This window comes from Lepidochelys olivacea (assembly GCF_965140295.1).
Source record: "Lepidochelys olivacea isolate rLepOli2 genome assembly, chromosome: 8".
NCBI lineage: Eukaryota > Metazoa > Chordata > Testudines > Cheloniidae > Lepidochelys > Lepidochelys olivacea.
This window is the reverse complement of record NC_140418.1, coordinates 33,157,372-33,175,081: the sequence shown is the minus strand read 5'-3', so window position 1 is coordinate 33,175,081 and position 17,710 is coordinate 33,157,372. Positions and strand designations below refer to the sequence as shown.

Genomic DNA, 17,710 nt, shown 5'->3' with positions numbered 1-17,710 from the left:
CTGTGATATGCTATTATTATTATTATTAAATTAAATTAATTAATGTATTTATTTACAAGGTGCCCACCTGAAGCTCTGGGCACATTACGGTCATCAATTACTTCAGCAAATGGCTTGTGGTTGCCTTTCCTATCAAGGTTATTTCAACAGCAGTACTCACATCACAATTCACAAAGTAAATTAAAAAGTAACAGTCTACACAGCGAACCTCAGCTCACATACAGGGCATTGGAAGAATTTCTGAAACGTTAAGAGAAATGTTAAGCACAGATTTTCTTCCATGGTATAATCCTCAAGCCAGTGGGGAAATAGAATGTTTTAATCAAGTTTGCCAAGGCTGTTTGCAAACCTCTGACCCAGAAGGAAATCAGTTGCCATAGATTGTACAGAAATACAGAGCAACCTGACATGCAGCGAGCCAGATGTCTACAGCAGAATTGCTGCTTAGGAGGGGTATGAAGATCTAGTTAAGTGTTCCCCACTGGCCAGATTTTCAAAAATATTTGGAAGCCAGCCGCTCCTATGGCTCCCAATTTTTGGAGTGTTTCCTCCACCTCCATTTTCTTGCTGCTTTCTCCTGCCATCAGAATGCCCTCTGCCCTAAGGTGCACCGGACTGGGAAGCAGAAGAGATTTTGTCTCATCTCTTATGCTGACTGGTGTTAATAATCCTGTGTATGTCACGAACTTTCTTACTGAACAAGGCCTCATGAACGTATCATAGGAGAAAGGTAAGCATTATTCCCTCCTTTTTAGGGATAGGTAACTGATCATTTGAGAGGTTACCCATGGTCACTTTTGGTAGAGCTATGAATAGAACTCATGACTATGCCAAGTCCATGTGCATGTCCATAGAGTTTGTAAAGTGAGGCTGCTCCTGCATTCCCACCTTCTAGACATACACATTAATAAGGACATAAGTGCATATTATTAACATGCCATTATGAACAGGCAAATAGCTTCCAGGAGTTCTAAATTAGTGCTGTGACCACTAGACCACACTCCCCTCCCAGAGCCAGGAAGAGAACTCAGGAATCCTAATTCACTACTGTCTGCCAAATAGCTTTGTAGCCAGTGGCAAAGTGTGTGTCAGCCTCCCCACTAGTGGCTGCTCCCCACTAGTGGCTGGTCCAGATGATTAATCACCTCCTACTGCTACCATCTAAAGAACCTAGCCCTTTAGCTCAAGTGGTAGAGGTTCGTGCTGAAGTTCCTTTTACCCTCATACAAAGAGTTAAAAACCTCTTTCCAGATCCCATCATGGCACTCCTTATCCTAATGGAGTTCTGCTCCTCCCCCCCATCCTCTCAGCCCCATAAAATATTCCTCCTGCCCAAGACTAGAGCCTCCAAATGGTTTTAACTTTCCCCCTTATGATTTTCTCCTAGGAAGTGGGGGTCCCATCCGTTTCCTCCCTGCCCCCAGAACCCAAATACTGGGTGATATGACCAAGCCTCAAGGACAAGACAATTATAATTCTCTGTTTATCCTACCCGTCTCCCTGGATAAACCAACCCACGCAAATTTACACCCAGCACTTGTCAAAAAACCCCACTGAACCTTCCCCAACTCCTTCACCACACAAACAACAACTGACGCCAAATCCAAAGGACCCCAACATACACTCTTTGACCAATCTGCAAGTATGCTACTGCTGCTACACGGGAGAGACTCATTCCCCTCCTCAACAGAAACTGAGGCTGCCTCCAGTCCTGGCCCCAGTGCTGCTGCCACCTATACTTCACCTCTGTAATAGCTCTGTCCCGCCCAACCCCAGAGAAAGCTGTTTCAGCGCCTTCCTTCAGAACTCCTCTTCCTGGCAGATGTACATCGGTTTGCCAGCTCTTGCGGGCCTCATGCTATTTGCTGATAGCCCCAGCGGCTCTGTGAAACACGTGAGAATATCAGCTTCCATTTTAAAAAAAGAAAGATTCGAGTGCTCTTGGCAGTGAAGAAAAGCCGGGAACTGTGAACCCAACGGTTCCAACGCCAGACCACCAAGACAAAAGAAGCCTGAATTTAGCCTTTTTAAAAATCTAATGATTTTAAGGCAATCTTGTGATTTTTGAACATTTGGGGTTGGCAATACTGGATTCCGTTTTCCTCCGCAGTGCAGAGATGTACTTCTGCTACACAGATGCCTTCAGCTGCTGCTAGTAGAGATATGGGGTGAGGTTTTCAGGGGGCTCTCAACCCCTCGAGGCAGTTCTAGCTGCTGGATTGGTCAGGTGGGCTGGACCCACATTGATGCAGCAACCCCTAGATCCAGCTCCCACTTGTTTGTTTTAATGGGACTCTCACCCTCCCCAAAACACACATGAACGGTTGGAATACAAACCCAGGTAGTTGCTAGAGTAAAGAAACTGTTAGCTGTATGGTGCTTAGTACATAGTTATATGCAAACAACAGGCTTGGTAGTACAATGCAGTAGACTGGGAGACAGAAGACCTCTGTTCTAGTCCCAGCTCTGACTTACTGTATGACCTGGAGCAAATCACCTTGTCTCTCTGCTTCCCTTCCTACCCTTTTTCTGTCTCATCTATTTAGACTTGAAGCTCTTCAAGGTAGGCACTGTTGAGGGTTGGAGGTCCTACTGTCCTACCAACAATGCATAGCAGATTCATTGGAAGATGGGTTGTCAGGTCATTCTGGTTTGGTTGAGATTTTGGCCAAAGGTTTGGATCAGCTAGTATTGGCTTGGAATCCTAATATTTATGGTTCCCGTCTACTCTGACAGGAGTTGAACAGGTTGATACTAGGGCTGTCAATTAATAGCAGTTAACTCATGCAATTAACTCAAAAAAATTAATCGTGATTAAGTGCAGTTTTAATCACACTGTTAAACAATAAAATACTAATTGAAATGTATTAAATTTTTTGAATGTTTTTCTACCTTTTCAAATATATTGATTTCAATTGCAATGCAGAATACAAAGTGTACAGTGCTCACTTTTTATTATTTTTATTATAAATATTTTCATTGTAAAAATTATAAAAGAAATAGCATGTTTCAATTCACCTCATGCAAGTACTGTAGTGCAATCTCTTTATCGTGAAAGTGCAACTTACAAATGTAGATTTTTTTTGTTACATAACTGCACTTAAAAACAAAACAAGGTAAAACTTCAGCGCCTAGAAGTCCACTCAGTCCTACTTCTTGTTCAGCCAATTGCTAAGACAAACACGTTTGTTTACATTTGCAGGAGATAATGCTGCCCACTTCTTATTTTAAATGTCTCCTGAAAGTGAGAACAGGCATTCATATGGCACTTCTGTAGCCAGTGTCTCTAGATATTTATGTGCCAGATGTGCTACAGATTCATATGTCCCGTCATGCTTCAACCACCATTCCAGAGTACATGCTTCCATGCTGATGATGCTCGTTAAAAAAAAATGTGTTAATGAAATTTGTGACTGAACTCCTTGGGGAGAATTGTATGTCTCCTGCTCTGTTTTACCCACATTCTGCCATATATTTCCTGTTATAGCACTCTTGGATGATGACCCAGCACATGTTGTTTGTTTTAAGAACACTTTTACTGCAGATTTGACAAAACGCAAAGAAGGTACCAATGTGAGATTTCTAAAGATAGCTACAGCACTCGACCCAAGGTTTAAGAATCTGAAGTGTCTTTCAAAAATCTGAGAGGAATAAGGCATGGAGCATGCTTTCAGAAGTCTTAAAAGAGCAACACTATGATACGGAAACTACAGAACCCAAACCACCAAAAAAGAAAATCAATCTTCTGCTGGTGGCATCATCTGACTCAGATGATGAACATGAACATGCATTGGGCTGCACTGCTTTGGATCATTATCATGCAAAACCCATCATCAGCATGGACGCATGTCCTCTGGAATGGTGGTTGAAGCATGACGGGAAATATGAATCTTTAGCACATCTGGCATGTAAATATCTTGCAATACCGGCTACAATGGTGCCATGCGAACACCTGTTCTCACTTTCAGGAGACATTTTAAATAAGAAGCGGGCAACATTATCTCCTGCAAATGTAAACAAATGTGTTTGTCTGAGCAATTGGCTGAACAAGAAGTAGGACTGAGTGGACTTGTAGGCTCTAGTTTTACATTGTTTTATTTTTGAATGCAGCTATTTTTTGTACATAATTCTACATTTGTAAGTTCAACTTTCACAATAAAGAGATCACACTATAGTACTTGTATTAGGTGAATTGAAATATACTATTTCTTTTGTTTTTTACAGTGCAAATATTGTTAATAAAAATAAACATAAAATGAGCACTGTACACTTTGTATTCTGTGTTTTAATTGAAATCAATATATTTGAAAATGTAGAAAACATACAAAATATTTAAATAAATGGTATTCTAGTATAGTTTAAATGGATGATTAATCATGATTAATTTTTTTCATCGCTTGACAGCCCTAGTTGATGTATGCTGTTCTGCAGTTAAATGTTTCCCATTAATATTTATCATTTACATAAGGGTTTTCATTGTCCAAAAACAGTACAAAACCATGAACTAGTTCATACTCACAACACTCTGTAAGGTAGATAAGTGGTTGGTATTCTCATTTTACATGTGTTGAAACTGGGTTCCAGAAATGTTAAGTGACTTACCCAAGGTCATGAACAAAGTCAAGGTTCTAGGGTTTAAAAGTATGATATTAAACTATATCGGCTAGCCTGAAACAAATAATGCCTTCTAAAACTCTAGTCAAGACAAGACAAGTTGTACTTTAACATATGTTAAACTGGTCACATCAAAGTCTATGGGGCAGATTAGCATAAAACTAGAGTTTTAGAAAGTGTCCATTAGATCTAACAACACAGCTTTCAATCTTAGTCTGGACAAAGTTTCAGTGGTGGAAGAACTCTGGGAATTCCTGGTTCCCAACATAGTGCTCAGCCCATTATGCCATGAAAGACTGATTTCTACTGGGGAAAACTGGGGGAGGATTGAAAATCAAGCTTATAATGGGAAGCTAGTTCTGACCTTAACTACAGAGTGGCTATCGCTGTGACATAAGGATAAAAGTTCATAGCAATAATCAAAAAGTGTGAATTACAGCAATATTTACATGTGTTTTAAATAATTTTTTTAATTGTTGAGGCAGTAATACTTGGTTCATGGAACTGCAATATACAGAGAGGTGAAATAAATAGCTTATATATATATAATATATATAATATAGCTGGTTTTAAAATATTCCCTTATCATTGGTGTATTAGGTCATTTTTAGTCACTTGAATGTATTTAGCAGCATTCTCCAGAACTGAGCATAATGCAGGATCACAGAGCCGTGACACCTTATGTCATCAGAAAGGTTACAGAAGATCGATGCATTGAGAACTCCACGGAAACTCAATCACTGCCGCACACACCATCTTGTCTCGGGACAGTTTGCAGCAGACAATAAATAGATTACTGCAAAACTGGTGATTTTTCGGGGCAGGGTCTCAGTAACTTTGGGAAAGAACTTTGGTTTTCTTTGGTTTTATTTTATTTAATATTAATTGTTTTTCCTCTGGGGATCTGCTTGAAAAGTTGTCCGTTCCAAAAAGAGAAATAAGCACCTATGTGTCAACAACAAGAAGTCAATTTAAATAGAGCAGTTCATTTTGTTTTTCAAGTCACAATAAATCCCTAACAGCTTCCCCCAGCATTTGCCATCCAGTCTTTTATTTTTTTAAAAAAATTTTTAATTATTTTTTTAAACACAATGTACAAAAATAGAGCTTCTTCCTTATTTTTAATGTAAAAATATTCCTCTGGTGCAGTTTTTTTGTGGTTTATTATTGTGACACTGTTTTTGTCTATCTTTTAACTGGGGTTGGTAGGTCGTATTCTCTTAGTCCTCTTGGTCACTGTGGTGTACTTGAAAGGTTTCTGTAACTCCACTTGACCCTTTGGGTACCTTTTCATAAAATGCACATCTTGTTGGTTTTCCTGGGTCTTGGGCCCCTTTCGTGGCCTTCCCTTTTTGGTAAATCCAACGTACCAGCCAGAGTATTTCGCAGACATCAGTGCTGTGTAGTTGTTTTCTAGGACTTTTTCAATGAAGACACACTCTTTGCTGGTGCCGTCAGGCTGCAAAAGGGAAAGAAAATTCATTTCAATCAGTTGTAAACCCCTTGGCCAAATAGCCATTTTGCATAAAAGAACAATTACAGGATCTGGTCCTGTTCTCTCCTGCTTTCAGTCCAGTAGCTGGGGGGAGAAATACCAGCTGAAATATTCAAAATGAACCATTAATATTATTGTTTGATTCAAGGGTGCTTTTTTTTTTAAAAAAAACACTCCTAACACACGGATCTAGTTTTTGTGGGGAGATTTTCAAAGTCACAAATAGCAAGAAGTCACCGAACTTCGTAAACCTCCCCCATTGTGGCCTGTCCCAATAAAACATATCCCTCTGTGAAGCATACATCAGAAGAGCTACTTGTAGGAATCTTGAACAGGGCAAATAACAACACTTAATGTTTGTTTAGAGAAACCCTAAATTCTCAGCAAGCTGGGGTGTCAATCTACCATTTCGAAGCGGGATAGATCAAAGAGCACTTGGGAACTTTTAATGCACAGCAGCAGGGTCCACAAGGACACTTAGTGTGCGGCAGGATAGTGTAGAATAGATTTACACCCCAGCTTGCCACGAACTAAGTATTCATTTAGCCCAGCCCCCAGAATTTAGACTGCTTTTTTCAAAAATGTTTTAGGGGTTAGATGCCCAATTGCCATTGAACCCACCACACCCATGGAAGATGGGGAACTTCCCCCAGTTAGGTGCTTTTGAAATTTCATCCTTAATTTCCAGTGCGCTGCCCAATGGCAACCCAAACATTAACTAGCCCTACGATTCCTGGGTTGTGCAGATTGGTATTCTCATTGGAGAGATGGGGAGCTGAGACACAAAAAGGTGCTGAGTACCTAGATCTCCCACTGACATCAGTGGGACGTCCGGATTGCTTACCATTTTTGAAAATTTGGCCATTTACTTAGGTACCCATTTACTTAGGTACATTTTTCAAAATCTTGTCCCAGGCTCTTTATTTCGGTGCTGAACTGTGGAATCTAACTTTTGGCCTCTATTTTTTTTTTTAAATCTTGGAGTAAAAATGGACACCCAAACGTCAAAGAACTTACTTTTAAAAGTTTACCTTTACATCATTTTACTATGGCTACTAAGGCTGCAGATGGTGCCATCATCAGAGCCAGAACTGGAGCTCCTAGGTCTGTACCCAGAGCACTAGGCTCACTTTCTCAGGCAGGTCTCCTAAGCCTCCTTTTCAAGGGCAATCACAATAATGGAGGATGGGGCATTTATACTAAGACAGGGGTGGCCAACCTGTGGCTCCGGAGCCACATGCGGCTCTTCAGAAGTGAATATGCGGCTCCTTGTCTAGGCACCGAATCCAGGGCTGGAGCTACTGATGCCAACTTTCCAATGTGCCTGGGGGGTGCTCACTGCTCAACCCCTGGCTCTGCCACAGGCCCCGCCCCCACTCCACCCCTTCCCACTCCCTCCCCTGAGCCTGCCATGCTCTCGCTCCTTCCCCTTCCCTCCCCCTCCCCCCCCAAGCCTCCTGCACGCCACGAAACAGCTGATCAGGAGGGAGGGGAAGGCGCTGATTGGCGGGGCTGCCAGTGCGTGGCAGGTGCTAGGAGCAAGGGGAGCTGATGGGGGGCTGCTGACGTATTACTGTGGCTCTTTGGCAATGTACATTGATAAATTCTGGCTCCTTCTCAGGCTCAGGCTGGCCACCCCTGTACTAGAAATTCAGATGTCAAACATCCCACCATTTGGGACTAATGCTACTGAGGGTTTTGGTTCAGGCCAGTTTACAGTTGGGACCATTTGCAAAATTCTAAACCAGATCTGGATTTGGAACTCCAGCAGCATTTTGATCTGTGGTTTAGATTCAGGCAAATCTCTAATTTATACAACACATGCAGCAGCACTGCAAGAGTCATGGCATCACATAATAGGATATTTACATATTTCAGCCAAGTGGAAATCCTACAAACACTATAATCCTATGCCAGAATATATAGCTATTTTACCTTCAACTGCTGAATAACTGGAACAGCCTATGGAACAAATCACAGGTCAGATGATGACTCCTGTATCAAGTCTTTCTTTAACTTCTTTTTCTTTTCTAAATACATCAGAACTATAGCTATCCATCCCATCTTTGGGAATAGTTCCAGAACCTTCACAATAGTGTTCTGATCTGGGTAAAACCTCGTTATGGGCTGAATTAATACCCCATTGAGATTGGTAGGTGTGAACTCACCCTTCAATTAACGTAACTGTAAGCGTAAGTACCACCTAAGACAAAAGGTGTGTGTGAACCTGCTGAGGAGCTTTTGACTATTTATTCTTTTGGATAGGGGAAGATGCCGGGATGAGAGATCTGAAACTAAGGTCAGACAAGAACAGACAGAGTGAGAGAGGCAGCCTGAATGAGCAGCTAAATGTGCATCACTGACCCTGGGTAGAGGTTTTTCAGGTCAGGGTGCAGGCTAAAAAAAACCCCAAAAACAAAGCACTCTTGGTGCTGTGAGCAAAAGAAGCTGTTTCTTGCTATTTTATTCCTTCTGTGTTCCAAGACACAGGGCTTCATACATTCTTTGTATATACACAAAACTGCATCAGAGAAATACCTGACTACCATCATTTTCTACTCTCAGTTCTAACACCAACAGGCCCCCAAACGTCAACTCTCATGTCAAAAAGGGGCAACAATAGTAAACAAAATATGGAACATTATATAGGGCCTAATCCACAATTCACTTAAGCAAAAGGAAAGATTCCCACTGACTTCAAAGGGAGCTGGATTAGACGGCTCCAACTAATTAATAAAGAATATAGGGCTTTTCATCTGTAGCCCTCAAAGTGCTTTCCAAAGGTGGGTAAGTACCATATAAGTTGCTTATACTACACTGAATAGCTATTATGTAGAATTATTACTGTGAACAAACAAAACAGTCAAAGTGCTTTCAGTCCTTAGCAAACTAATTCCCCAAATGCCCAAGAAAAATTAACATGTCACGGCACAGAAGCTGCAGCAGATCACAGGAAGCAAAGGATTGATCACAGAGCTCTGGCAGAATCATTGCTATGTATGTCTGAAAATGGGCCAGGTGGAACAGATGGGAATAGCACCAGCCGTTCACCTCCACAAACTGGTACTCTTCGGTCTGCTCCCTTCTAAACGCTTGTCTAGAAAATCATTGCAGAGCTTGGTACAATTTGTCAGATGCTGTTAAACTCAGAATCTGAGTCAAGAGCAAAGCACAGCCACTCTGAGCTGGTTTAGAATTCATTAGACCTGTGATCTCCAAATTATTTTATATGAGCCCAAAATCAGCTGTAACTCAGAGTCAATGCCATCCCAGGCTGGATTCAAAGAGGCAACCAAAGGGGAAAGGCTCTATAATTCACCACTAATCTCCATAACTATCCATTCCCCCTTAGATCTTCTATTCATGGATGCATTTATGTTATTTGAAACTTGAAATCATTAACATATGATCTTGTCAAAGCTTTTTGTTTGCTACACAAACTGTACAGTACCTGTCTCCTTAAGAAGGTAAGGGGAGATCATAAATAATTCTACAACAGCAAAACAGAATCATATGAGGGAAACGTTTGAGAAGAGCCCAGAAATATACATTGCCCACCAAATTTACATAATCAAGAGTCCATGCACATTGACAGGGGTTGAAGCCAGCTCTGCTACTAACTAGCATCCTCCATACTTGGGGAAACATAAAGGTCATGATTTTATTATCTGTAATTTTGAGCTTACAAATGCTTTGAGGAATGGCAGGGCTGTGCAAAACCCAGTGGTTTCAGTTCACCAGGGCTCATCCTTCGAGTTCAGAGTTTGATCAAAACCACAGCGAGAAAACAGTTGACACTGCAGAATTCCACCAAGTTTCAATGTGAAACCAGAAACAGCCCCTGGTTCACTCAAAACTGGGCCCGGCACATACCTTTCAACAATTAATACAATTTAAACACTAATGTGGCTGAGTCTCAAGTTCACACAAAATTAGGTGCTGATGAATCTACCAAATTCCTTCTGAGCTATTAGGTATAGCAGGGAACTGGAAAGCTCATTTCCCCTACATTTGCAGAAAGGTCCTGGATTTGACCCATGACCTTGTTGCTATGAAAATGTGATCACTTTTAATATATCCATTTTGGGGCTTTCTGCTTGCACTACAATGTCATTTTCTTGTGGAACGCTTAGACATACACAAGGATGAGACTGGAATTAAAAGAAGAAAATGTTGGGGTGGGGGTTAAATTATTATTAAAGGTATTTTCTGTGTTTAGGTCTCAAAATTTGCCAGCAGAGTCTAAGGAAGAGCAATGAAGAGTAGGAAGAGAGGATACTACTTCAGGCCAGGTTCAGGGCTAATTTGAAGCAAATAAGGTCCATAAAAATAAATTTAGCCTGCAAAAGAAGGCACTAAATCATATAACAATGAGAAATTAAGGTGACATGTACACGTACTTTAAGATAATTCATGGATAATGAACAGAAATTGCTTTTCTCCAAGTAAATCATTCTTATATGTGCTAGGGCATGTTGTAGAGACAGACAGATGATTTTATAGCATCTGTTTTAAACCCCTGATAGACTGGGAATATAGAACATAAATCACTTATATAGAAGGGTCTCTACATCATGTAATCTGTCCCTTAGATAATCTATTAGTGAAAAAGCAATTTCTATTCATCCTTTAGGGATTATTAATAAAGTAATTTATAAATGTCACCTTAATTTCAACAGTTGCCACTCATTTAAGGCCCAGTTCTGTTCCCATTTAAATCAGTGACAAAACTCTTATTGGTATCAGGCTCTCATTGTATGAATATATGAGCATGTCTCTTGTCAAGCCAGAACATGTCATCAATATGGGGCCAAACTGACTTAGCGTAACTGCACTGCCTTCATTGGAGACACAACAGGGAGGGAATTGGCTCAAATTCAATTCCAATGCACTTCAACTGAACAAAATCCCACCATCCTCCTGGGAAGTCAGCTGAAGTATCGAAATTAAAGCAGTAAAATACATGAGTGTGGAGTCCTGAAGGAGTCTAAGGTATCTAGTGCACAAAAAATTATTTTGGTCTCCCTCTGTTCTCCTCTCATTCCAGTCAGATTCTGTAGTGTAAGGGACAATCCATCCAACCAACCACCCGCCTCCAGGGATGCAAATGGCCCAACACACAGCAATATTGATGCAGTTCCCTTACACAGAAGAAGAGGGTAGGAACTGGGGAGGCAGAAAAGAGAGATTTACCACCCAGTACACTGTGTTGGTGGGGATTATTAGTGCAGCAGAAGAGCTAGAAGTTCTACCAGTTCACAGAACTTCCAGTCTTTCGGGGAGGTGCGGAGGGGAGGGGGGCAAGGGTGCTAGGGCCAAAGAGTCTATGCTGAGTTATCTGTTGAGAGGATCCTCAGTCTGAAAGGTGAGTCCATTTCCCTTCTTCCAATGAGAACCTCAGTGCCCAGCCAAGTTACTACACCAAGGCGCTCAGCAGAGAATTTGGGCCTAAGAGTTATGATGTCAGCATTGCATTTGCCCCTCAGTGTGGTGATTTTCTGGAGTGAATTGTATTCTTCAGACTGACTGAGCCTCCTATGACACCTAGACAAGCTTCTAAGAAATGCTATTTGGTACAGGCACCAGTGCAGGCAGGGCACTTCAGCACTTCCCTAGCTTTGGCAAAGTCTCATTGAAGTCAATAAAAATTAAGCGCAGGCTTAAAATAAAGCACATGGTTAAGTGCCTTCCTGAACTGTGGCACAGTCCTCAGATTCATGCTCCTAAATCACAAGCAGCTTCCAATTTAAACCTCTAGCAGAAAATAGCAGTAAATCCCCAAGCTAAAAATGCTTTCAATACTCCCTGGTGTCTTGTTTGTCCTGAAACTCCCACTGCCGCACCCGCCACACACACACACAGTCACCCCCGCTCCCCCACCCCCGTCCTCCAGCTCCTGATACAGCAACTCCCCTTAAGAAGATTCAAGAGGAGGAGAAAGAAAAGAGAAATGGCCCCAGCCAGGTTTAGCTGTCAAAGGCAAGAACTGACTGTTTGAGGGTAAAGAAAAAAAACCCCCTGTATTCTAGCTGACTGTCTTTTCCAAAGAATTCTTAGTCCAAACATACGCTGCTGATATTGGGTTGCACACTACTCAAGTAGACTTCAGTGGGAAGATCCTGCCAAGTTACAGTATGTATTAATTTCATACTTAGCTGGCAAAATGCACTCTAAATACAAAGTAGTAGTGCTCTAATTAAAGCAAGGTATTCTGAGAAAGATTCTTTAAACGTATAGAATCCCGGGAAAGCATGAGAGATGGACACTGCAGTGTGTCCCTTGCATGATGACACTGCTGTGCAGTGAGGGAGCGGGAGCTTCACACCAGTGCATGGGGCTGGCACAAAGCTGCCCACCACTTCAATTCTACTTCAGCCCACAAAATAGGACTTATGTGATAACACAAGCCTGGTGCACACCTCAGCACAGGAGTGAATTTCATGCCGGGTTGGCACCTTTCTAGGACACAGTGCAGGTAAAGACCAGAGAGAGATGTTCCACTTGTGAAGTTTGGATCCAGATCTGGAATTGGAAGGGCTCAGATCCAGGATCTTGGTCCAGTCCCAAACTTTAACTTCCAGGAAAGGCAGCTTGATCTATAACATTTATACATTAAACAACACCCTTTTACGTAGGCTTAGGAACCTACTTTGTCCTTCTTTGCCTAATACTGTGCAGAGTGCTTGTGTGCTGGCTGGCCACCACCACCCTCCCGAGAGATGGCTGTGTTATTGCTGTACGTGGATTGCTCATAAGGGACTGGAGAGCCTTTGAGGTGAAATGTGCTGAGTACAATAGTCATCAAACAGTCGCACGGTTGGGCTACTGGGGCTGATTCCTCACAAGAACTGACACAAGTTCTATGGCTATTTCACTTTCTCAAGCTAGCCCCATTCAACTTTTATTACTTCCTCAGACACATTCCTTAGCCAGCAAAATAACTTGGGATGGAGTGTTATCTCCTGTATCCTTTAGATAGTAACTGAAAAACTCATAGAGATCTGCCTCCCTCACACATTCAATGTAATGTGTTACATCCTCACACATTCAATGTAACTCAGTTATACTGACAAACTATTTTATACTTAGAACATAAGAATGGCCATACTGGGTCAGGACAAAGGTCTATCTAGCCCAGTATCCTGTCTTCCAACAGTGGCCAATGCCAGGTGCCCCAGAGGGAATGAACAGAACAGGTAATCATCAAGTGAGTCATCCCCTGTCACCCATTCCCAGCTTCTGGCAAATAGAAGCTTCTGGCTGATAGGTCCATCAATGGCTATCCTCCATGAACTTATCTACTTCTTTTTTTAACTCTGTTATAGTCTGTGCCTTCACAACATCCTCTGGCAAGGAGTTCCACAGGTTGACTGTTCATTGTGTGAAAAAATATTTCTGTTGTTTGTTTTAAACCTGCTGCCTATTAATTTCATTTGGTGACCCCTAGTTCTTGTGTTATGAAAAGGAGCAAACAACACTTCCTTATTTACTTTCTCCACACCAGTCATGATTTTATAGACCTCTATCATATCCTCCCTTATTTATCATGCCGGTTCCTGAGCCAATGTCAAACAGCATAGCTCTGTAGACGTCAATTCTTAGGAAGAAAATTATCTATCATAGATATGTATATGGGGCTGTCCATAAATCATGTAACACATTCGGGGGTGAGTGGGTCCTTACTTGTGTGTGTTTGTTTCAGCATCACAAAGAGTTACAAGGGGTGGGTGGGTCTTCAAAAACATCACCAAACAATGTGTTCTGTAATGTATGGACAGCCCTTAGCACTGGAACAACTGAGCAGCTCACAATCATTACTGCATTTCTCCTCATAAAACCCCTGTAAGGTAGGGGTTTTATCCCCACTGCACAGATGGGGAACTGAGTGTCACCCCACCTAATTTTTAGCCATCTACAAAACCTCTGGGATCCACAACCTCTGAGTTAGGTGCGTGGGTTCCTTATACAAAGAATAAGGAGAGAGAGAAACTTGGAATGGGATTCACAATAACTAACTAGGAGGCTCCTCAACTAAGGCATACAATGGGAGAAGGCAAGATGAGGGGTGTATGCTAAGCCCCGCCCCTCCCTGAGAGATGGGTGTGGGGAGGCCCTTCCCTCTGCTTGGGAGTCTCAGTTGCAAACACTCTTGGCATTAGGTGCCTATGATGCTGCTGCGAGCAGCAGTCTTGGAACTTTGAGCCCAGTGTCTGGAGCACTCACCTGGAAGGTGGGAGACCACCAGGTCAAGTCCCCCTTTCACCTGAGTGGGAGAGAGGATCTGAACAGGGATCTGCCACCTCTCAGGCAAGTGTCCTAACCATAGGGATATGGGACACTCTGATGTGGAGCTCGCCTCTTGAAATTGTTCCACTGCGGATAAATAATTTTTAAAAGTCATTGGCGCAGGGGACTGGATCCCAGCGTCTTTCACCTTCTAAGTGAGTGCTGTAACCACCAGGCTACAGGGTCCTTTTCATTCTTGCTCTCTCTGTCTGGCCAATGATTCTTTCATTATTTGTCCACAGTGGAAGAGGTTCAACATGAGAGAGTCCCCCATGAGAATATCCCACAGCCCAGCGGTCAGGGCACTCCCTTGAAAGGTGACAAATCCCAGTTTAAATCCCTTCTCTGCCTGAGGGGGGACTGGAACCAGGGATCTCCCATATCCTAGCTGAGTCCTAGCCACTGGGCTAAAAGTTATAAGGGACTTCCTCCTCTCCCCCTCCTCAGCCATTGTGCATAAGTTCCTACTGGACTGAGTCATGCAGGCGAGTTAGGAAGAGGAATGCCCATCTTCTGTGGTTTGTGCATCACTCTGGAGCTTAGGCATTCACACACCTCGTGTGGAGCTGCAATGCGCACACTCAGAGGCACAAATACAGGCACCTAGAGCACTTTTACTGCAAAAATTTAGGTGCCAAGAGAGTTAGGCACCTACAGGGTTCGGGGGCACCTAAGTGGGGGTTTTATGAATCCCAGTGGGGCCTGATTCTGGGATCCAAGTGCCTAAAGTGGCAGGTAGGTACCTACGTCCCTTTGTGAATTTAGCCTTAAGTGGCTTGCCCAAGAAATCTGTGGTGGAGCAGGGAATTAAACCCAGATCTCCTAAGTCCCAAGCTGGTGTCCAAACCACCAGACCATCCCTTTGCTCATATTTCCTCAAAACATAATCCTATCAAACATTTGTATTGCTGACACGGACCCATTAATAAGACAGAAGTCTTGCAATCATGCATGAATATAAATGCCTGAAGGTTTATGTAAAAATAAGCCAAGAAATTAACTCCTAATACAAACCGTCAACGGCAATGTCATTCCAGAGTGAAGGCAGGCAATCTCAGTTCCTTGGAACAAATCTTGTCGAGCACATGTTTTTTAGGCAAGCTATGGAGGTTTTTTCCCCCACCTGACATAACTGCTTTGATACAAACACCCGGTCACAGTGCCACCACATGACACCTAGGCACTATATCACATCATCACTACAAATCACAGGTAATTACACAACACAGTCAAAAGCCATCAAAGGAAAATGCATATGGGAAGTAAGTGCTCATTAAAGAGGGTTGGGAAAAATAAGCTATGCAAACTAAACACCTTCCCAGTTCCAGTAGCTACCCTACCCTACCCATAGATACATCAGGTACTAGAGAGATGCCCCGTTCTTATATCACGAATAGATATTCTACCTTAGACAGGTACAATTTTTATGAGTGGGAAAAAAAAAACCCCACATCTTCCCAATCAATACTAGTTAAAGCTGTGGCTTAACTCCCAGAAACAACAGGGGCAGGATTTAGTGAAGAGACACCCAATATTACAGTGCATTGCTGGTTTGGAAGCAAACACTCCACCTGTCTAACACCAAGGATGTGATTTTCTCTGCAGCCCATTGCTATATGCCCACATGAAAGGCATTTTCTTGTAGGGGAGCCTGTGGGCAAATGAAACTTTAAAGCATAAATGCTTTAGCTGCTGTTGCTCTGCTTTCCTTCTCCCTCTCAAAGCAGAGACTATTTGCAGCAGGCCTCGTCTTGCTTGCATCTGGCACACATGCATCCATCTGCAGGAGTCTGCACCAGTCAGAAGGTTCGGCTTCCAACTCACTCTGTGATCTGCATTGGGAAGAGTGATCGCAACCCGGATCCTTGCAGGTGGGGCTACAGGAGGGACAGTGTCCCAGTCCAGTAGTGAGGAGAACAACCAGGTACTAGAAAAACCCTTTCCTGGGACATCGGTTCTCCCCTTGGATTTTAATTCAGTGAATTTTTTTTTAAACACATCCTTAATCCAGGCACAAAGATGTGGTAGCTGTTAGCTATTCTTTGATAAGTTTCTTATAAACTACGGTGTAAAAGGCTTGATCTATATTCCAGCTCCCAGAGAAAATTCTCATATATCCCTCATGGTTGTATAAAGGCGAGAGATGGCACTGCAGTGAGGAGAAAACAAACCCTGCTGGACTAAAGGAGCCAGAACCGCAGCTGGGGTAAATTGGCATAGCTCCATTGATTTCAATGGAGCATCTCCAGTTCACACCAGCTGAAGATCTGTCCCACATTTTAAAATTGCTACCAGGTCATGAGATAATGAACACATATGGCTGCAGCTTCTTTCTCCAGTGGGCTCAGCGAGGTAATATCTGCCCTGTGCTACCACTTCACAATGAGGTGTCTCTGTAAATGGAGCCTTTTATGCACAGCAGGCCAAGGTCACCCCTGATGTAACTGAACTCAGTGGAGTTAAAAGGGCTGAGTTTGAGCCAGTCTCTCCCCAAATGCCCTGGAATTACCAGTAGGCGGCCTTGTATCGTTTGTGCAGAGCATTTGGTGAATGGCTCTCCAGTATTAAACATGAAACATCTTGAACTGACACGAAGCAGATCAAAGTGCCAAAACATTTGCTACTTCTACAATTACACTCCCGAGTTCTTTGGTGCTCCTTCTTTCCCCGTCTCCTTTTACAGACCAACTTGGTCTTACTGGAGTTTTGTTTTCTTGTTTTAAGTTCTCCAAATGGAAAGGATCAAAGGGCTCTTTGTTGTTGTAGCAGAAGTGCTTCTCCGAGCTAGGCATTACTTCCACTGATAGCTTCCTGCTCGCAGGCAATTCTCAGGAGCCTCTGTGCCACTGGACTGAGAGAAAGCATTATCAGGTGCAACACCAGCACCCCTCTCCCCCCGCATTAAACTGGGGCACTAAGCCACCCGAGCAGCTTTGTATGGGAAAGGGAGCGCTAGGCAAATGCTTATTTATGCTTCAGAAATGCAGCTGTGCAGACAGGCTTTGTGGGACCCCCAAATCCTGCACCTCTCTTGGCTTCTGCAGCAAGAGAACCCCTGCATGAACAGTTCAGATAATAACAAGGTACAGTGATAGAGGCCCCCATCGTTTGAAGGTTTCTCTGTTTGAAAAAGATTACCTCATTCAGTAAGCCTCACATGTAAAGCTGTGCAAAGCTTTTGTTAGGCAGCCCACCCATCTTAGATTGGAAGCTCTTCAGGATGGTCTCCATTTTGTGTCTTGTTCAACTGAGCACATTGCCGGTGCTTCACAACTAATAACAAACAACAAGCTGCATGAAACTTGCCCACCTGCA

At 42.8% G+C, this 17,710-nt stretch overlaps 1 protein-coding gene across 1 annotated transcript in view; it reads right to left on the bottom strand.

Moving 5' to 3' along the window:
- Positions 1-5,182: 5,182 nt before the first annotated feature.
- The window catches only part of FGF18 (fibroblast growth factor 18), a 111,049-nt gene continuing 98,521 nt past the window's right edge, over positions 5,183-17,710 (bottom strand). The window contains exon 6 of the mRNA XM_084636235.1: positions 5,183-6,073. Coding sequence (XP_084492361.1) covers positions 5,807-6,073 — 267 coding nt within the window. The 3' untranslated portion in view covers positions 5,183-5,806. The remainder of the gene's footprint in view (positions 6,074-17,710) is intronic.